At 42.6% G+C, this 22,899-nt stretch overlaps 1 protein-coding gene across 1 annotated transcript; it reads right to left on the minus strand.

The window, feature by feature from the left end:
* Positions 1-7,993: 7,993 nt before the first annotated feature.
* On the minus strand, positions 7,994-10,189 carry LOC308240662 (disintegrin and metalloproteinase domain-containing protein 21-like; the record flags this gene model as incomplete). Its single annotated transcript, XM_080688746.1, has 1 exon — positions 7,994-10,189. One exon carries the CDS (start codon positions 10,187-10,189, stop codon positions 7,994-7,996), a length of 2,196 nt encoding a protein of 731 aa, XP_080544872.1.
* Positions 10,190-22,899: the final 12,710 nt, after the last annotated feature.

Here is a 22,899-nt window from a genome sequence, read left to right on the forward strand (position 1 = left end):
ACATCAGGAGAAACCAATATTTCAAGCAGGGGTCCTCTATAGAACACCCATCCCAGGAGACCCGAGAGACTGCACCACTGGGTCCCACAAAACATCTACTATGTAAGACAAATTCAAAAAATCTGGGTGGCTTAGCAGTTTGATCTAATACATCAAACAATTACAAAGGAACATCAAAATGGGGAGGCAAAGAAACAACCCCCAAATGAAAGAAAAAGAGGAATCACCAGAAAAGGAACTAAATGAAGTGTAGGCAAGCAATTTGTCAGAGAAAGAATTCAGAGAAATGGTTATAAGGATGCTCAGATGACTGGATGAGAAATTCACCAACATGTGTAAGAATCAAGAGGAAAAGAAGCATGACATAGCTGCAATAATGAACACAATGGAAGATTCAACAGTAGAAGAAGCAGAGGACTGAATCAGTGAGTTAAAAGACAAGGTAGAAAAAAAAACCCAACAACCAGAGCAGCAACTGGAAAAAAATTGAAAAGCAGGAGGAGATTCTAAGGCAGGGGTGGGCAAACTTTTTGACTCGAGGGCCACAATGGGTTCTTAAACTGGAATGGAGTGCCGGAACAAAAGCATGGATGGAGTGTTTGTGTGAAATAATATAAATCCAAAGTAAAGGAGTGGAGGGGAGAGCAAGAGAACCCTCCGCTCTTTCGGCTCCACGGGACAGATAGAACAGCCGAACGGGCCAGATCCGGCCTGCGGGCCGTAGTTTGCCCACGGCTGGTCTAAGGGAACTCTGGGAAAACATGAACTGGAACAACATATGCATAATAGGGACTCAAGAAGGAGAGGGAGCAGAGCAAGAAATAGAAAACCTGTTTGAAGATATAATGACAGAAAACTTCCCTGACTTTGGAAGAAAAAAGTCACATAAGTCCAAGAAGCACAGAGCCCCAAACAAGATGAACCCCCAAAAAAACAAACCAAGATACTTTATAATTAAATTGGCAAATGTCAATGACAAAACAAGAATCTTAAAAGCTGACAGAGAGAGACAGAAAGATGCCTACAAGGATCTCCCATTAGACTATCAATGGATTTCTCAGCAGAAATACATCAGACCAGAAAGGAATAGAATGAAGTATACAAAGTGATGCAAAGCAAGGACTGAATCCAAGAGTACTCTATTCAGCCAGGCTATCATTCAAAATTGAAGGTGAAATCAGGAGCTTCACAGGAAAAAAGAAGGCTAAGGGAGTTTATAAGCACCAAGCCAAAAATGAAAGAAATGCTAAACGGATTGTTGTAAAAAGAAGAAATAGAAAGGGAATAGGGAACATGGCATTAAGAATAAAAATGGAAACAAACCAGTACCTATCTCTAACATAAAAATCATGGCAGAATGACCAAAGACTGATCACCAGGAGGCTGAGTGCGCAAGCACCGGTGGGGACTTGACACCAGTGTGGGTGGGCAGGGCTGTGAGCGAGGCTGCACATGCGGGTGGGTGGGGACACGAGCGCAGCATGTGGGGGGAGCAGGTGGGCGGGGCTGCAAGCACAGCGAGACTGCGTGGGTGAACGGGGCTGCATGATTTTACACGTTGGTATTCTAGCCGATAATAACATTAACTGTAAATGAATCAAATACTCCAATAAAACAACATAGGGTAGCTGAATGGATAAGAAAACATGACCCCTATTATAAGCTGTCTATAAGACATCCACCTTAGAGCAAAAGACTCACACAGCCTGAAAGAGAAGGGATGGAAAAATGTTTCAGGCAAACGTAAATGAAAAAAAAAAGAAAGCTGGGGTAGCAATACTTATATCTGACAAAAGAGACCTCAAAGTGAAGGCCATAACAAGAGATAAAGGAGGAAGGAAGATGGCTGCCGACGGGAAGGCAGACTACAAGATAATGAGCGAGTGAGAGAACGAAGGGAGGGTGTGTGGTCCCATGGGGAGTGTTTGTTTGTGAGTGAGGGACAGCTACACTCCAGGGGACTGTGAGGGATTGCCAGACAGGGTCCCCCTGACTGGGCTACCTCCACTGCTGCTGGGATCCCTCCCGGAGTGACCGGCTTTGACACGGAGATCACGCCATCTTGAAGGGGAGAGTGGATGTTGTCGAAAACCTGAAAATCCCAGGAATATACGACAACGGCACCCAGCGAACAGCTGCAAACCGGGGAACACTGGTCCCCAAGTGGCACGAGCATGCAGTTTCAGAGGAGCTCTGCACCTCCTCAAGGAAAGGTCAGATTTCGCCTGGGATAAGATGAGGTCTGTGGTCTCGGCAGGAAAGAGAAACATGCACTGCAGGTCCATCCTTCACTGGCTTTGTCCAGAGCAACCTGCACCAACACACAGCTGATGACTGCTAGCATGGCAAGGTGTCTTTACCATCATCCCCCATCGCTGGACTGTTTCTCCTCTGCCTTGTCAGCGTGTTGCTTGGGTCTACTGCTATCTGTGGTTGGAATAGTCTGGTAGGTTCCTCTCTAGGAACCATGTTGAATGTTCCTTGCAAGAATCCACACGGATTTGGAGGAGTTTTCTGGAAATACACACGCAAATCCTCAACCATAGGTTAATAAAGGGACCCGTCCATAAACCAGACTCAGGATCTTTCCATTTAACCAGTCCATTTTCCTTTGGCTTATTCTGACACCAGTGTAATTCCATGGGTATCTTGCCATCAGCATTACAAGTGAAAAATTTAAAATAATTAAGGCTTGATGTAGTTTACTTACAGGAGATTTCTTCACTATTTCCCCTTATTTTGTTTTCTAAGTTGGGATTTTAGAGGCCCTTGAGGCAGATGTAACATGCAAAGGGGACATTCCTTGATAATCTGTTTTTTCTCCCATAGTAATTTCTAGGCCACATTTAGGGAGTTTCTTTTAAAATCCTTTTTCTTTCTTTAAAACAGAGGAACAAACTTGGTTGCTTTTCAGAAATACCAATAGGAGAGAGAGATGCTAGCCAATACTGCAATGCATACATATCAAGTAAAAGTAACTCTTTTTCTACTTATGGTGTCTTATTAATGGTGAGATTTAATGTTTGAATAATAATGTTTAGTTTACTTTGTAAATAGCAGCAGATGAGATTTTAAAATTTCTCCTTTCTATTAAGCTTAAAATTTACCTTTAAACAGCATTCTTTTTGGCTAGAGCTCACTTGCATATGTATGCAAATTTTACTTTGGACTTTGTTATACCCAATTGCTTATAAAATATTGGCTTCGCATATAACTGAGTTTATATGAGACCTTGATTATATTGTGAAAAGCTAATTTATTAAGTAATTAAAATAAGTATTTCTATTGAAAAAGTAAAGTAAGCAAACTTATACATTTGACCTATGAAGTACAGATGCTGCTCCATCCCTCAGCCTATCTAAAGAGCAGGCTGTTTGGGGCTTTCTGTTTTAAAATTCCATTGATGAATAATCTGGTTTTGCTTAAGAAGTATTCAGCATCTTTGCCTTGCCCTCCCATAGAAGTTGAGACTTTTATAGCATTTAAAATATATGTATACAAATAGAACACAGTTATTAATTTTTATTTGATAAAACTTCCCACATGATTTCAAGTATATTAGATCGGCCTACTTTAGTTCAAAAATATTTCTTTTGAAAAGAGAGTAGCCCTAACTGGTTTGGCTCACTGGAGAGAGCGTCGGCCTGTGGACTGAAAGGCCCCAGGTTCAATTTCAGTCAAGGGCATGTACCTTGGTTGCAGAGCACATCCCCAGTAGGGGGTGTGTAGAAGGCAGCTGATCCATGTTTCTCTCTCATTGATGTTTCTAACTCTCTATCCCCATCCCTTTCTCTCTGTAAAAAAATCAATAAAATATATTTAAATAAAAGAAGAAGAAGAAGAAGAAGAAGAAAAAGAAGAAGAAGAGAGTAAATCCTTGAATCACTTCTGGGCCCTTGAAATGTCCCAAAGCTATTTCTTGGTTAAAGACTTGAAATTTAACTTGGAAAGACTATCAAATATACACTGAGTGGCTAGATTACTATGATCTCTGAACACATAATAATCTGGCCGCTCAGTGTACTTATGTATAAGGGAAAGCTTGCAAATCTTGATATGTCAAGGGACCAGGAGATAGTGGCCCCCAGCCTCTGGCTAGTAAGTCCTCTGCTTCTTTATAACTACCCACAATGCAGTTCTTATATATGGAAACACTTATTTTAAAATGCCAACTCTGTGGTCAGTCTACACTGAGTGGCCAGATTATTATGTGTTCAGAGATCATAATAAACTGGCCACTCAGAGTATATAACCCAAAAATTATATTATATACTTTTTGTAATTATTCTAAAAGAGATTAATTAAATTTAAACTGGTTTTTATATTAAAAATTTGGTTTAGCACTAACCGGTTTGTCTCAGTGGATAGAGTGTTGGCCTGCAAACTCAAGGGTCCCAGGTTTGATTGTGGTCAAGGTCATGTACCTTGGTTGCAGGCACAGCCTCAGTACAGGGTAAGCAGGAGACAGCTGATTGATGTTTCTCTCTCATCAATGTTTCTAACTCTCTCTCCCTCTCCCTTCCTCTCTGTAAAAATCCAATAAAATATATTTTTTAAAAAAATTTGGTTCAGACCATAGAATTAATCCTCCTTTTTAAATTAGACCAATAAAATATTATATCCTACATTGAAATTTTACTACATGTAGTACATATAAGGACCACAATATATATTTTGAACTACTATTTCTTTTCTAGAGAAAATACTGTTAACAAAACAAAAAACAAAAAACATTGAAACCTGTAAAAAATTTTTGTGATTTTATTTGAGCCAAACTGTCGACATATGCAGGGAACCAGAACCTCAAGGAATTGAGATAATGCTCCGGAAAATGGATGGTTACATCTGTATTTATACATTGCAATCAAAGGAAAGGGACGTGGGTGAGTTATATGAAATTCACTGGTGATAGATTAAGGAGGTGGGATAAAGCAAAGTAGGGAAACCTCTGGGATAGGGTAAAAAGGGAAATGATGGGCATGGGCTTCTTTTACAGAGATTAATGCAGGATACTTCAATGTAATTAACAATTGATGATTCACTTGATAACAATCACAATGAGGGAATGTCGGGGGTGCCATTTGTGCTGCCCTGAGGGCTCCAGGTGGGCGTGGGGCAGGGGGAAATGAAGTTACAAGTTACCCAGACATCTCACAGGTATGTTATCTTAAAGGCAAAAAGACAAATGGCTCAGTAAAGATCTAAGTTGATCTTTGTCAGGGAAAATATTGGCCTAGGACAGCCCTGGGCAAACTACGGCCCGCGGGCCGTATTTATATCCGCCCATTCAGTAGAAGGAACAACCTCTAAATCTTCCAGAGGCTCCTTGTAATGCCCGAGGACGCGACCCCTGTAAGACCCCCAGAGGGAGACCCTTACTCTATCCCACGGATCGACGGCAACCCCAATCATCCACAGGAGGCGTCACTTGATGCAAACAGCAAGAGGCTTTATTCCAGCGCGCTGGGGCTCAACTCATAACTCACATGGGAGCAGAGGAGGCGAACCCCGAGCAGAAAGTCTTACAAGTATATATAGGCAAAAACCATACATCGGGGGGTGGCGGGTTACACATGTGAAGGGGGAAGAGAGGACAAAGCCGCCAGGAAATTCCAACAGGGCTCGTTAATAACATTTTTAATGACAGGGCCTAAGTTTTCAGTCAACAGTCCCATCTGATAATCTCATGTCCTGCTTTTCTTATCTGTCAGAGCACTATTTGCTCTGTCTGCTCTTAGCTCGGGGCTGTTTTCTGGGACAGGTTTAAGGGTCTTGTTCCCATCACTGGCGGAGGGGGAAGATTCTGGAGAGTTAAGATAAAACGGACAGCTGTAAAAAAAAAACTTTACTCTTTCAGTTAGGGTTTGCTTTTTTCCTGAAGCTCCATTTTCTTTTGTTGCTTTTTAATCTCTGGAGTTAAGAAGTTCAGGATTTGCCCAGACTAGATAAAGTAAACAAAATTCTTTACCTTTCACCCCCAACATCACCCTGGGAATGCTAGACACATTATCTTGGTGATGTAGGGAGACACGCCCCTGGAGAGCACAGTATCAGAGCATTAGCTAAAAAGGAGACCAACAACACTGTTCCCACTGAAGTTGATGTTTTAAAGACCAAAAACCTTTCAACCCAGTCTACATTGCCATCTACAGCTACGTCCCAGGCATAATTTGGAAGTTGCACTAAAGAAAATGTTTAATTTACTGTTTACACATTTTGTTCTTTTCTATTTGTTTTAGTTTTAAATTACTTTATTATATTTAAGTTTAATTTGAAAGTTTAGTTTTAAATTATTTTATTATATTTAAGTTTAATTTTAATTTAATTTTGTACCTTTCCTTTGTTAGGCAATTTTATTTTGCCTGTGCCATCTTCAATATAAGGTATGTTATTGTGCTATGATTCCTCCATTTTTTGAAGTTTCAAATTATAATAATTAGTGTTTACATTCTTCTTGTTAAAATGTTTGAAATGAATAAAACTATTGAAATTAAAAAAAAAGACCTTACCCTTTTATGTAATGATGTTTACTTTGAATTTATATTAGTTCACACAAACACTCCATCCATGCTTTTGTTCCGGCCCTCCGGTCCAGTTTAAGAACCCATTGTGGCCCTTGAGTCAAAAAGTTTGCCCACCCCTGATACAGGATAGTTTTTCATAATTAACAGTTGGCAATTAACTTAATAAGAACAACAATGAGAGAATGTCCTGGTGATATTTGTTGTGCCCTGAGGGGTCTGGGGGTGGGAAAAAAAGGAAAGTTACAAGTTATCCAGTCATTTCACCAATACTTTATCTTAGAGGCAAAAAGACAAATGGGTTCAGTAAAGATCTAAGTTGATCTTTGTCAGGGAAAATATCGGCCTAGGACACGACTACCCACCATAACCTGTTTGTAGTTAAATATTTAATTTTCAGACAAACTTTTGTGGATATTTTAAGTCTTTGATTTTGTACAACCGCCATGCAGGCCTTCCCTGAACTAATCAGGTTAGCATATAGCCTCTTTTGTACACACCACCACCAACACCCAGGTCCACCAATTTGTGGGAATTTTGGCTTTTAAATCCCACATGATGTTCCTGTGTTGCATGGAGGAAATTTCTAATTTTAAAGTGTTTAGGTAAAATTATACTTTCATCTGTTTTACATGACATTGTACAATGTCATGTCCGGGAAAACTATGAAGACACAGAGGAGGGAGGTTTCCAGCCCCACAGGCCTGTGGGGAAGAGGGTGTTGGTGCCTCCCCAGGACTCAGCTCACACTCACTGCTGCTCTCTGCAGTGCACAGGGGGGAGGAGAGGCCCACATGTGCAGGCTCCCCTGAGGCCAGAGTCAGGTGGGCCACTTCTTCCTCCTTTCTGACCCAGTGACACTGACTGGTCCACCTCCACACAGGGAAGGGTGCTCTCCACTGGGCTCAGCTGTCACTACCAAACAAGGAACCCTCATTCTCAGCCCACCCACCCAGCCATGCCCTGTGAAACAGTCAGGGAAGGTGGGGGGTGGGGGGGAGCACACCATTGCCCTGAACCCAACCTGTTTAGAGAAAGAGACCTTACCTAGGGACTGGGGGACACTCTGTGCTCAAGAGCATGACTGTGGGGAACTGTCAGGAATTGGTCCTAAAGGAACCTGTGGCCACTGTCACTAATCCTGAGACAGGTGACCACAGCGCAAGGTCAGCTACTGACCAGGTCTCCTGTTCAGACCCAAGTCTCAGGCTCACTCAGGGCTCTCACACACCTACAAGAACTGCACAGGATGCCAACGTGCGGTGCTCAAGCTTTATTGCAGACGCTGGCCAGCAAGCTGTCAGAGAGAATGGTGTGAAAACATCCACGGTGCGCACCCTGGATGTGGGGCAGGACCCCTGCAGCCGCTCAGAAGTGTGGGCTTGAGCTCTGCCAGCCGGTTATGGTGACTTTTTTCAGGTGTTTCTTCATGTTGCCTGAGTTGTACAGGGGTCCAAAGGCTGACTTGATGTTTACTCTTGAACTTGCACTTCAGTGACTGTAGTGGTCTGGAGAGTTCTCACATTTGTGGCTACACCAAAGAGGAATGCAGCTAGGAGAGCAAACAAGCGACCAAAAGCGACTCTCAAATACACCATTGACATAGGACTTGTCCTCACTGTCCGAGTTCTTCTTGGCGGGGGTCCACTGTCCACACTCCCTCCAGCACCAGTGTTTATACACAGGGGAGGGTCCAAGCCTATATGGCAATGGCAGTTCCCTTGGTTGTTGCACACACCCCTGTAGTTGCATTTCGAAGGGGGGCAGTTGTAGTTTAAGTCTACCATGGAAGTATTGCAGAAGCCCTTATAACAGAATAATTTTTTACCACAGGGGGTACCAGTTTTCACAAAACCAACGTCGATTGCTTCTGTTCCACGGTGTGTTCCAAGTCCAAAACACCAGTGGTTTCTCCAGAAAGTCTGATGGAAAGCCACGTGTTCCTGCAGCCGAGGCATATAAGTGACGTTGGTACATTGCAGGCGTGCACACCGTTTGTGTGGGGCATAACAAGCGGTTGGATTGAACACATGAGAAATTTTACAGTGTCCGAATCGGTTTGCCATTAAATTTATGTCGTAGCAGGATTCTGGAGCTTTCACTGCCTCTTCCCCAAAGATCTCCTTGCAGTGTACATTGCGGTCGGTACAATTGCCATGATAGCAGTAGCTGTCCTCTGTGCACGGGGTTCCATCTTGCAGATAAAAATTCCCGGGGCAGTTCGTTTCCTTCCCGACGCAGTACTCCGGAAGGTCACAGATGTTCTGGATCGGTCTGCAGAGAACCCCCGCGGGCGTGTAGGTGCAGTTTGTGCAGCATATTTCGCTGTTACAAATGCTTCCAGGCGTGAAGCTGCAGTCAGTTTTACAGCAGCTGTTGCTATAGCACTCCTTGAAGGATCCACAGTCACACTGCTCTTTGTCTTCCACCACAGAGTTTCCACATCGAGTGACTGTCAGGCTTTCGTTGGCATGGACAATGTCAGTTAAGTAGACGCATTCTGCATGGTCAGCACTATAGGAGTTTTGTAGGTGTGACACGGAGCAGTTGCTAAAGGCATCTGTCAACACAGGGTACCTGCTCATGATGCAGGTGGTCCTTCGCTGGCAAACACAAAAATCTCCATCGATATACAAACCCATTGTCCTCCCAACTTGCTGGGTGGCTATAACCGCCAACAATAATACATGTCTGTACAGATGACCCACATAGACCAGACTGGTGTGAAAGCACAAACTGTTCATAACGGGATTGAAATTAAGTTCGTGGGGTGCATCTTTAAGCACCATCAAGCCTGAATAGGGCCGAAAAGGAGTAAAAATGTTTTTCTGATAATTCTGAGCAAATGGACCACTTGGCACGTAAAAGTTGTTCATAGCGGTTGGATCCCCCACATTATAAATGACCATGATGCTGATGTAGTACCTTATGTCAAGGCCTCGGAACATGGAGTCCATTAAACTCCCTAGATATACTAGGAATTTGATGTTTTCTGACATATTTCTGTACAGAGTATAAATGGATTTGGAACTCATGAGGCAGGCTTTCAGGTTTCCTTTGTGGGATGAATAGAGTTTACTGCTGACCCTGGAGGCTGCACTGGTGTTCACTTTGGAGAGCAGAGGGTGCCTCTCTGCCTTGTATCCCAGCATGGACGTGGGTCCTGTGGCATTGGTGTCGGCTACGATCTGAGAAACGATGTGCTCAAACCTCTGGGAATCCTTGAGGGGTTTGATTTCATAGGCCAGGTCGTCCACCTTCATGATGCCTTCCAGGCCCCCATAGCACGTGTCCACGGTGACCATGGAGAGAGGGACGTCCTCCAGGTAGCCCAGGTAGTAACAGTCGAGAGGGAAAAAGGGGTAGTCCACCTGCAAGGCCCCCTGGTCATCCTGAGTCATCACCACCAGCTGTCCAGGCCAAAACAGTCTCTTGCGCCGCATGTGGAGGACGTGTCTCTGGCCCCCAAACCTCAGGCTGTAGGAGAGCCAGCCTGCTGCCAGCGCGGCTTTGCCATGCTGTAGCTCCTTCCTGGGAATCACCACCTCGGAGGAGATGTAGCGCCAGGAGGGACGACCTTGAGAACACTGGGCGGGAGCCAGCAGCACCCAGAGCCCAAGCAGCAAGAGGGGCGTCCTCAGGGTGACAGGACCCCCTGCCAGCCTCATGCCCTTGGTGGGGGAGAACCGTCAATGGGAACGGAGAGAGGGAGGGTCCTCAGTGAAACCTGGTCCCCACCATCTGCTGTGGCCACTTCCTGCCAAGGGCATAGTGACAGAAAACCCACCCTGGCTGGGTCTGCTGAGGTAACAATGACGGGGCGTGGCAGTGGGTGGGGCTGGACATGCATTCAGCTGGGGTGGAGGTGGGGGAGGTGAGAGGCGGGTCTAGGGAAATAAGAGAGAAGGAAGAGGAAGGAAAAAATGTTGGCCAAATAAGCAAAAGTGTCCTACACCTCATCCTGGAGCCAAACTGGAAATGCAACTACTTCTGAGAACATGCACCTGAAATTGAGGAATGAGACACAGCTGAGGAGACCATTTGCAACAAGGAATGGCAGAGGGCACCCGGAGATCAGTAGGGAAAGGGGATGTGGATTTGAGAAGGGTGGTGGGACAGCGGGACGAGATGCAGAGGAGGAAACTGTGTTGCACCAAAACTGGGTCCCTAGCAGCAGTCATAACATCCTACTGTGAAAAGGAAAAGCCACAGGCGGCTGGCTGCTGGGGAGTCTGGACTTAAGACCACAGCCGGGAAAGGCGAAAGGCGGCCTCAGCAGCATGATGCTCTGGGGAGAGAAACACAGTGTTGCTGTTATTTTGGTTTTGTTTTGTCTTTGCTTTTATTCTCTAAACCCAGAAAACTGACTTTGCAATTGCAAACACTCGCCCAAGCCTTTGGCACACGGAGAGAGGCACAGACTGTTGTGGAGCGAACGCAAGTTAACGCCACTGGAGTCCAGACCAAATTAAAATTTAGGGAGCCTTTATTAGCCGGCTGGGCGACTGCTCTGCCATTCTCCATGCAGGGAGTCCACATAGCAGCCCCGACCCTTTGTGCAGGACCACTTTGAAGCACATTAACCACATCCTGTTTTTGCAGAGCAAGCAACCCAAGACAAAACAGTTTTTCCTAAGCAACGTCAGGATCATGCCATTGATGACCATGTTATTTACAAGGTCATCCTGTTCTTCAGAAAGCTGACAGTGTTCTATGAAAAAAGGCCTATGTGCTGGGAAGGGGCCATGAGACTGTATACTACTCCATTTCTCTTCTTTTCTTTTTCTTCACTATTAGTTTTTTTTTTTTTCTTTCTCTTCTCCTAATTTTTTAAACTTGTTTCACTTCCTAAATTTAGGCCTATCTGCTCTCTCCTCTAGTCTCCCTTTTTAATTTTTTTTAAATCTTTTTAAAACATTTTTTTTTTTAGTCCTCTAATTTCCTTTTCTCTCCTCTATTCTAAACGGTGGTTCTTCCCCTCTTCATCCAATTCCTTAACCTCATTTTTCTATTTAAACTCTGCATCTACAGATTCTACTCCCCCCCACTTTTTCTCAGGGTATTTTTTCTTTACGCTTTTTGGTTTATTTGTGTGTTTTGTTATATTTTCTCCCCGTAATCTTTCTTTTTTGCCCACTCACTATCAACTGACTCTCTTTTCTCTTTAATAATCCTCTTTTCTCTGGTGGTCACTTTTGTTAGGGATATAGGTGTCTTGTGTACATTCATGTTCTGTTCCTTCTGAGTTGTGTCCTAACATGTTGTATTTTGTGCGCTGTTGGATCAGTGCCTCCACAATGGCTGGCACAATGTGGTAGCGAGCAAGCCACATAATCAGACACCCTGAGATGAGATTTCACCTACAAATTGGACAATAACATTCAAGACCCAAATACATCAGGAGAAACCAATATTTCAAGCAGGGGTCCTCTATAGAACACCCATCCCAGGAGACCCGAGAGACTGCACCACTGGGTCCCACAAAACATCTACTATGTAAGACAAAATCAAAAAATCTGGGTGGCTTAGCAGTTTGATCTAATACATCAAACAATTACAAAGGAACATCAAAATGGGGAGGCAAAGAAACAACCCCCAAATGAAAGAAAAAGAGGAATCACCAGAAAAGGAACTAAATGAAGTGTAGGTAAGCAATTTGTCAGAGAAAGAATTCAGAGTAATGGTTATAAGGATGCTCAGATGTCTGGATGAGAAATTCACCAACATGTGTAAGAATCAAGTGGAAAAGAAGCATGACATAGCTGCAATAATGAACACAATGGAAGATTCAACAGTAGAAGAAGCAGAGGACTGAATCAGTGAGTTAAAAGACAAGGTAGAAAAAAAAACCAACAACAAGAGCAGCAACTGGAAAAAAATTGAAAAGCAGGAGGAGAGTCTAAGGCAGGGGTGGGCAAACTTTTTGACTCGAGGGCCACAATGGGTTCTTAAACTGGAACGGAGTGCCGGAACAAAAGCATGGATGGAGTGTTTGTGTGAAATAATATAAATTCAAAGTAAAGGAGCGGAGGGGAGAGCAAGAGAACCCTCCGCTCTTTCGGCTTTACGGGACAGATAGAACAGCCGAACGGGCCGGATCCGGCCCGCGGGCCATAGTTTGCCCACGGCTGGTCTAAGGGAACTCTGGGAAAACATGAACTGGAACAACATATGCATAATAGGGACTCCAGAAGGAGAGGGAGCAGAGCAAGAAATAGAAAACCTGTTTGAAGATATAATGACAGAAAACTTCCCTGACTTTGGAAGAAAAACGTCACATAAGTCCAAGAAGCACAGAGCCCCAAACAAGATGAACCCCCCAAAAAACAAACCAAGACACTTTATAATTAAATGGGCAAATGTGAATGACAAAACAAGAATCTTAAAAGCTGACAGAGAGAGACAGAAAGATGCCTACAAAGATCTCCCATTAGACTATCAATGGATTTCTCAGCAGAAATACATCAGACCAGAAGGGAATAGAATGAAGTATACAAAGTGATGCAAAGCAAGGGATTGAATCCAAGAGTACTCTATTCAGCCAGGCTATCATTCAAAATTGAAGGTGAAATCAGGAGCTTCACAGGAAAAAAGAAGGCTAAGAAAGTTTATAACCACCAAGCCAAAAATGAAAGAAATGCTAAAGGGATTGTTGTAAAAAGAAGAAATAGAAAGGGAAAAAGGAACATAGCATAAAAAATAAAAATGGCAACAAACCAGTCAGTACCTATCTCTATCATAAAAATCATGGCAGAATGACCAAAGACTGATCACCAGGAGGCTGAGTGCGCAAGCACCGGTGGGGACTTGACACCAGTGTGGGTGGGCAGGGCTGTGAGTGAGGCTGCACATGCGGGTGGGTGGGGCCGCAAGCGCGGCGTGGGGGGTGAGCGGGTGGGCAGGGCTGCAAGCACAGCGAGACTGCGTGGGTGAACGGGGCTGCATGATTTTACACGTTGCTATTCTAGTCGATAATAACATTAACTGTAAATGAATCAAATACTCCAATAAAACAACATAGGGTAGCTGAATGGATAAGAAAACATGACCCCTATATAAGCTGTCTATAAGACACCCACCTTAGAGCAGAAGACTCACACAGACTGAAAGAGAAGGGATGGAAAAATTATTCAGGCAAACCAAAATGAAAAAAAAAAAAGAAAGCTGGGGTAGCAATACTTATATCTGACAAAAGAGACCTCAAAGTGAAGGCCATAACAAGAGATAAAGGAGGAAGGAAGATGGCTGCCGACGGGAAGGCAGACTGCAAGATAGTGAGCGTGTGAGAGAACGAAGGGAGGGTGTGTGGTCCCATGGGGAGTGTTTGTTTGTGAGTGAGGGACAGCTACACTCCAGGGGACTGTGAGGGATTGCCAGACAGGGTCCCCCTGACTGGGCTACCTCCACTGCTGCTGGGATCCCTCCCGGAGTGACCGGCTTTGACACGGAGATCACGCCATCTTGAAGGGGAGAGTGGATGTTGTCGAAAACCTGAAAATCCCAGGAATATACGACAACGGCACCCAGCGAACAGCTGCAAACCGGGGAACACTGGTCCCCAAGTGGCACGAGCATGCAGTTTCAGAGGAGCTCTGCACCTCCTCAAGGAAAGGTCAGATTTCGCCTGGGATAAGATGAGGTCTGTGGTCTCGGCAGGAAAGAGAAACATGCACTGCAGGTCCATCCTTCACTGGCTTTGTCCAGAGCAACCTGCACCAACACACAGCTGATGACTGCTAGCATGGCAAGGTGTCTTTACCATCATCCCCCATCTCTGGACTGTTTCTCCTCTGCCTTGTCAGCGTGTTGCTTGGGTCTACTGCTATCTGTGGTTGGAATAGTCTGGTAGGTTCCTCTCTAGGAACCATGTTGAATGTTCCTTGCAAGAATCCACACGGATTTGGAGGAGTTTTCTGGAAATACACACGCAAATCCTCAACCATAGGTTAATAAAGGGACCCGTCCATAAACCAGACTCAGGATCTTTCCATTTAACCAGTCCATTTTCCTTTGGCTTATTCTGACACCAGTGTAATTCCATGGGTATCTTGTCATCAGCATTACAAGTGAAAAATTTAAAATAATTAAGGCTTGATGTAGTTTACTTACAGGAGATTTCTTCACTATTTCCCCTTATTTTGTTTTCTAAGTTGGGATTTTAGAGGCCCTTGAGGCAGATGTAACATGCAAAGGGGACATTCCTTGATAATCTGTTTTTTCTCCCATAGTAATTTCTAGGCCACATTTAGGGAGTTTCTTTTAAAATCCTTTTTCTTTCTTTAAAACAGAGGAACAAACTTGGTTGCTTTTCAGAAATACCAATAGGAGAGAGAGATGCTAGCCAATACTGCAATGCATACATATCAAGTAAAAGTAACTCTTTTTCTACTTATGGTGTCTTATTAATGGTGAGATTTAATGTTTGAATAATAATGTTTAGTTTACTTAGTAAATAGCAGCAGATGAGATTTTAAAATTTCTCCTTTCTATTAAGCTTAAAATTTACCTTTAAACAGCATTCTTTTTGGCTAGAGCTCACTTGCATATGTATGCAAATTTTACTTTGGACTTTGTTAGACCCAATTGCTTATAAAATATTGGCTTTGCATATAACTGAGTTTATATGAGACCTTGATTATATTGTGAAAAGCTAATTTATTAAGTAATTAAAATAAGTATTTCTATTGAAAATGTAAAGTAAGCAAACTTATACATTTGACCTATGAAGTACAGATGCTGCTCCATCCCTCAGCCTATCTAAAGAGCAGGCTGTTTGGGGCTTTCTGTTTTAAAATTCCATTGATGAATAATCTGGTTTTGCTTAAGAAGTATTCAGCATCTTTGCCTTGCCCTCCCATAGAAGTTGAGACTTTTATAGCATTTAAAATATATGTATACAAATAGAACACAGTTATTAATTTTTATTTGATAAAGCTTCCCACATGATTTCAAGTATATTAGATCGGCCTACTTTAGTTCAAAAATATTTCTTTTGAAAAGAGAGTAGCCCTAACTGGTTTGGCTCACTGGAGAGAGCGTCGGCCTGTGGACTGAAAGGCCCCAGGTTCAATTCCAGTCAAGGGCATGTACCTTGGTTGCAGAGCACATCCCCAGTAGGGGGTGTGTAGAAGGCAGCTGATCCATGTTTCTCTCTCATCGATGTTTCTAACTCTCTATCCCCATCCCTTTCTCTCTGTAAAAAAATCAATAAAATATATTAAAAAAAGAAGAAGAAGAAGAAGAAGAAGAAGAAAAAGAAGAAGAAGAGAGTAAATCCTTGAATCACTTCTGGGCCCTTGAAATGTCCCAAAGCTATTTCTTGGTTAAAGACTTGAAATTTAACTTGGAAAGACTATCAAATATACACTGAGTGGCTAGATTACTATGATCTCTGAACGCATAATAATCTGGCCACTCAGTGTACTTATGTATAAGGGAAAGCTTGCAAATCTTGATATGTCAAGAGACCAGGAGATAGTGGCCCCCAGCCTCTGGCTAGTAAGTCCTCTGCTTCTTTATAACTACCCACAATGCAGTTCTTATATATGGAAACACTTATTTTAAAATGCCAACTCTGTTATCAGTCTACACTGAGTGGCCAGATTATTATGTGTTCAGAGATCATAATAAACTGGCCACTCAGTGTATATAACCCAAAAATTATATTATATACTTTTTGTAATTATTCTAAAAGAGATTAATTAAATTTAAACTGGTTTTTATATTAAAAATTTGGTTTAGCACTAACCGGTTTGTCTCAGTGGATAGAGTGTTGGCCTGCAGACTCAAGGGTCCCAGGTTTGATTCCGGTCAAGGTCATGTACCTTGGTTGCAGGCACAGCCTCAGTACAGGGTAAGCAGGAGGCAGCTGATTGATGTTTCTCTCTCATCAATGTTTCTAACTCTCTCTCCCTCTCCCTTCCTCTCTGTAAAAATCCAATAAAATATATTTTTTAAAAAAATTTGGTTCAGACCATAGAATTAATCCTCCTTTTTAAATTAGGCCAATAAAATATTATATCCTACATTGAAATTTTACTACATGTAGTACATATAAGGACCACAATATATATTTTGAACTACTATTTCTTTTCTAGAAAAAATACTGTTAACAAAAAAAAAAACAAAAAACATTGAAACCTGTAAAAAATTTTTGTGATTTTATTTGAGCCAAACTGTCGACATATGCTGGGAACCAGAACCTCAAGGAATTGAGATAATGCTCCGGAAAATGGATGGTTACATCTGTATTTATACATTGCAATCAAAGGAAAGGGAAGTAGGTGAGTTATATGAAATTCACTGGTGATAGGTTAAGGAGGTGGGATAAAGCAAAGTAGAAAAACCTCTGGGATAGGGTAAAAAGGGAAATGAGGGGCATGGGCTTCTTTTACAGAGATGGATACAGGATACTTTAATGTAATTAACAATTGATGATTTACTTGATAACAATCACAAGGAAGGAATGTCGGGGGTGCAATTTGTGGTGCCCTGAGGGCTCAGTGTGGTGGGGGGGGGAGTGTGTTAGGGAATCGAAGTTACAAGTTACCCAGACATCTCACAGGTATGTTATCTTAAAGGCAAAAAGACAAATGGCTCAGTAAAGATCTAAGTTGATCTTTGTCAGGGAAAATATTGGCCTAGGACAGCCTTAAGCAAACTATGGCCTGCGGGCCGGATCTGGCCCGTTCGGCTGTTCTATCTGGCCCGAGGAGCCAAAAGAGCGGAGGGTTCTCTTGCTCTCCCCTCCGCTCCTTCACCAGCAGCAGTGTTAACATGGCAACGTAGGGAAACAGGGCTGCAGCTCCTTCTTCTGAGTGGGCGGATTTATATCCGCTCATTCAGTAGAAGGAACAACCTCTCAATCTTCCAGAGGCTCCTTGTAATGCCCGCGGACGTGTCCCTGGACATCACCCTGGGAATGCGTAGACACATTATCATGGTGAGGTAGGGAGACAAGCCCCTGGAGAGCACAGTATCAGAGCATTAGCTAAAAAGGAGACCAACAACACTGTTCTCACTGAGGTTGATGTTTTAAAGACCAAAAACCTTTCAACCCAGTCTACATTGCCATCTACATCTAAGTCCCGGGCATAATTTGGAAGTTGCACTAAAGAAAATGTTTAATTAATGTTTACACATTTTGTTCTTTTCTATTTGTTTTAGTTTTCAATTATTTTATTATATTTAAGTTTAATTTAATTTAATTTTGTACCTCTCCTTTGTTAGGCAATTTTATTTTGCCTTTGCCATCTTCAATATAAGGTATGTTATTGTGCTATGATTCCTCCATTTTTTGAAGTTTCAAATTATAATAATTAGTGTTTACATTCTTCTTGTTAAAATGTTTGAAATGAATAAAACTATTGAAATAAAAAAAAAAGACCGTACCCTTTTATGTAATGATGTTTACTTTGAATTTATATTAGTTCACACAAACACTCCATCCATGCTTTTGTTCTGGCCCTCCGGTCCAGTTTAAGAACCCATTGTGGCCCTCGAGTCAAAAAGTTTGCCCACCCCTGGCCTAGGATATGACTACCCACTATAACCTGTTTGTAGTTAAATATTTAATTTTCAAACCATCTTTTGTGGTTATTTTAGGTCTCTGAGTTTACAAGACTGCCATGCAGGCCTCCCCTGAGCTTGTCAGGTTAGCATGTGGTTCCTTTTGTCCACAATACAAATTATTTTTCTTAAAAAATGAATTTCTATACTTTATTCATTTTATAATCACAACTATATAATTTCTCCCAACTTAATTTGAACTTTTAACTCTTTGAATCCTCAAATCTTTAGGTGGCATGTTAAATACTTAGCATTTCTCAGATTACTAATACCTTCACATTTTTAAGGATATATTCAATTAATAGATTCAAATTTATCCTCTAGATTTTTTATTTGAGGCAAACTCAGATTAATATTTCAGTATTTTCTCATTCTAAAATATCTAGATATTTAATACATTTTATATTACTTAATTTAGCAAAATCCAAAGTTCCCAGTTACCAAAGGCTTTGGAAAACTATGTTTAGGCTTATGAGGCTGGTGAGTATCCCCACCAGTCTTGCTTAAGGCTGATGAAAAGGCATGGGGAGGAGGGAGCAGGCCTCCAGGCACTTTGAATTTTAAATCTGCCACATTTTTCCTTAGAGATAACATCTAAGGTTGCTGCTGCCAGGTTCTCTGCTTTTACAGGGAATCTCTCTGCTTTTACAAGGAGAAGAGTGACTGGCCCTGACCTCCAACAGAGAGCGCAGTCAGCCCTCTCCTGAGTGACTGGATCCTCATCAGTAATAAATTTATAATTATTACTGAAAAGCTTCACCACAAATTCTTTATTTTAGCTACATTAATCTATCCATGTTTCAACAGTTTTGAGATTCCAAAGACAATTATCACCATCTAAGACATTTAGTTTGGCAAATTCTGTAACAGAGATAACTTATTGACTTTCAGTGGCTTTAATGTTAAAGCATTTTTTGTTTTATTAAAACGGGAGTGGCCCTGGACCTGTGAGGCAACCTTGAAATGCGGTCCAATATTATCCAAGAACAACCCTTTATTATGAAACACTAATCTTGTTGCCCAAACCCAGCCTGTATATTTTCCTTGTGTCATTTTTGCCATCTTTTAAAGAAAAACAGTCTTGGGTTTATTCTATAGCATCTGTAAAGAGATGGGGCTCAAGAGGCCACCCAAAATCTGGCAGGGTGTGCCTTCTCTTAAGCTAGAGTTTTTCTCTTCATGGGTACAGAAATCCCAGACACATCCCTTAAATTGTGAGAAATGTCTCAACTATCCAAATTTCCAATGGCACTGGGAAATAAAAACATGGCAAAAATGAAACTCTTAATAGCACTCTCGAGAGTGGGCGTCCATTTTATAGGCTCACCAAAAGACCTAGTAATTAATGGGCTAGAGCCTTTTTTAGATATTTAGTAATGGCCTGTCCATCTACTGTTTCTTTTCTACTAAATTAAATTAAATGCATGCTTAATAAACTAACAATGAACAAATGAAACCAAACAACAAAGACAGATAAAACAACAATCAACAGACAAGCACCCATAACATATAGACAAGACTTAATAAATCAGAGTTCTTTTCATTGATCTTATCCTATTCTGCTATCCATCGCATTGACTGATGTCTAAAGTTATTTTAGTGAAAATCTGCCTGTCCCAAGACGTAATATGGTAATTTTCAGACAAAGCATTAAAGAGTCCTTTAGTAAAATAACTGTTAGCCCCATTTTCTCTAGCTGTTGAGTCTTTCCACACTAGAGGCGGAGGATCCGGGGCCTTAGGTATTATAGACTGTTGATCCCCAATAAGAATTAGGCATAATGCAGTTTGAACAAGAGCCCACCTATTTAAAGATGACAAGGGCACTTGTTTTGCTTGAGCCTGATTTAAGAGAGTACCTTTTGACATTTTAATTTCTTTATCCTTGAGCATACAAGTGAAAAATTTACAAGATGTTTTTGCCTTTTACTCAAATTCTTCCCCATTATAACCTGGCTTGGAATAAAAGACGTTCCTGCCCACTTACAGCTTGTGATATCCGAAGCTTGGCACAGGTCTTGTACACAGTGGTTTTCCCCACCTTTTTTGGTGTACTTCCCACCTTTACAGTGAACTTTCTTCATTTTTCACTCCGGTGAATCTTCTTCTCCACGTCCCTTTTTCAAGGCTCCAGATGTGAACGTTGCATTCATTGGTGGCTAGGCTTCGAGGTCTAGAGAAGGGGCAGGTGCACAAATGAACATACTAGACAAGAAATGTAAATTTAGAAGGCATGGGGGGAGCCAGGAGGAGACCTTACTGTCTATCAGAGAGGCTCTCTGAAACCCTGGACCCATCAGCTTTTATTTACTTGAATACACATTTGCCCTTTAAGAATGCAAACAGGCATATCAATGGTAAAGTTTGGTAAACAGTAAAAGAATTATCAGGCTAGAGGATTGCCTTCAGCCATTTGGCCCAAAGCAGGGCAATATTATTCTGATTTTCAGTCCTTGCTGAATATCAAAGTCCATTAGCCTTCCAGTGGTATTTCTTGCATAATTATGTTAACTACTTGGTGGTCTTAGCCTCCAGCAGGTCAGCAGTCATGTGACCCCAAAACTAGAGAAGAAGGACCAGGTGTTCAAGGTCATTGACTTGTCATCATACTCACAGCACTGAGAGTAGCTGACACCAGGTGGAGGCATCTGACCCCAGCAGCTTGGTCCAGATGTCCAGGACAACCACCAATACCCACACCAAGGGGCATGGGATGTGTATAATGCACATAGTAGAAAAGTCTGGAAGCACAGGAAAGACCCTTCAGGAAGGCAGAGCTACTTTGATGGAGCCACAAAAGGAGACTCCCTAGGGATTTTATTTGTTGAGGAGATGGGAGGAGGGGGGATTCTGCTTCCAGGGGTTGTGTGGCTTTAACCTCTTAGTGACAAATGAAGAGGAGACCAATATTTCGGGTCAGATTCCCGTGGGGGGCAGATGGAGAAGAGGCAGGAATGAGCCATATGTTGTCAGCAGTCGAATGTAAAGTAATATAATGTCTGCCTACTTATTTCCCTTAACAAAATGAATAAATGACCAAAAATGAGGTAAAAGGTCAATACTGTGTACAACATCCATGTCTACAGAAAATGGGTGGGAGAACTATTATACAAATAACAATGTTGTTGATGATGGTGATGATGGTGGTGATAATGACAATGACCATGGACTGAGACAGGGGTCCTGATCCAATGGAATGAAGGCTCCTCATACAGACGCATCGTTACCTTGATGCCTCCAGTGAGCAATGTCCACTCTTCCCAGTGAGTGTTGAGAGATGTCATATGGGACCCCATTGAATTATGCATATTGGGTGATTCATGGTGAGACCATGTGGTTACTCAACCCAAAGGTGTCGAAGTGGGAACAACTTGGACCTGGGAAGGTGTCACCTTCTAGATCAGAGACACTGTGAGAATGTGCATGTAGGAAACAGGGGTCCCTTTCCCACCAGTTTGCAGTGACAGGTTCCTTATTTCTCTTGATCCCTGCCTGTATGACCTTTAACGCTTCTACTTCAATCAAATCCTGCTCATCATTATTCAGGTATTTCCTACGATGATGTGAGCTGTCTCTATCATGCCCTGCACTTCCTTCTGGGCCTTCACTGGAGGAGGCTTTAAACCCACATGTCCAGTAACTCTCTGTCCATGAACATCAGGCACATTTCTGTCGTGTGACTCAAATCAAGTCTAGCTTCCTCCTCTCACCCAGTTCCACATTCACGTCTACATTTAGGGGTAGTTTCCGAGCAGCTCTCTCCGCTGGTACCAGAACCTGCTCCAGTCCCTGTGGCTGCTGTAGCCAATCCACATGGACAATGGAGACTCAGCATTTTCTGGGGAGTTCTTTGTAAAGTCACCCAAAATAAGACCCATTATAAACAATATTGTTAAATTAACCTTGTTAAAATTAAAGACTTTTGTCCCATCAAATGATGATGGGACAGAGCACAAATTAAATCATAAGCATAAAGAATGTATTTCCAAATCCTATGTCTGATGGCAGAATCTATACGTATAAAAGCCTAAGTGACTGTTTCAAACAGTCGACCGATGACCGTTCGCTATGACGTGCACTGAGCTGCCCCCTGGTGATCAGTGTGCTCCAACAGACAACCTTCCCAGCCACCAAGCTCCCACGGTCCCTCCCGCCTGACCAGCTGGGCCTGATCGACACTGGGCGAGAGATGGCCCTGATTGGCCCTAATTGGCCCCGAACATTGGCCAGGCCGACGGACACCACCTGTGCACAAATTTGTGCACTGGGCCGCTAGTGTACACATAATACATTAAGGACGATACATGTTTGTGGGAAAGCCCACCACCATCTGACCACAGTGGCCTCCCAGGGGAAGAGCAGAGGGAGGTTGGGAGGGAGTGATTCCTCTCAGGGTTGAAGTTCCCTTTCCTTTGAGAAATTCTCTGGTGGAATTCTCCTCACTCACCTCCCACTGAACCCCCACATCACTGATGACACTAGACTGAGAAAACAGGTCAATCTGCTTCCATCATCATTTGGACATATGGATGATTCTATGTTGTGCACATACATGATCACTACTTTTATTTCGTATCTTTTCTCCATGTAGAGCCATGACTATTTCTGATGTAACTATTTGGAGTCTCTGCAATAGGCCATGAGCTCACATAAAGGAAGAGTGTGCACAGGAAGCTCACACCTGCCAGAATGGCGACCATCAACAAATCAACAAATGACAAGTGCTGGTGAGGGTGTGGAGCAAAGGGAACCCTCATACTCTGCTGGTGGGAATGCAGGCAGGTGCAGCCACTATGGAACACAGTATGGAG

The sequence above is a fragment of the Plecotus auritus genome (assembly GCF_963455305.1).
Source record: "Plecotus auritus genome assembly, contig: SCAFFOLD_44, whole genome shotgun sequence".
Classification (NCBI taxonomy): Eukaryota; Metazoa; Chordata; class Mammalia; order Chiroptera; family Vespertilionidae; genus Plecotus; species Plecotus auritus.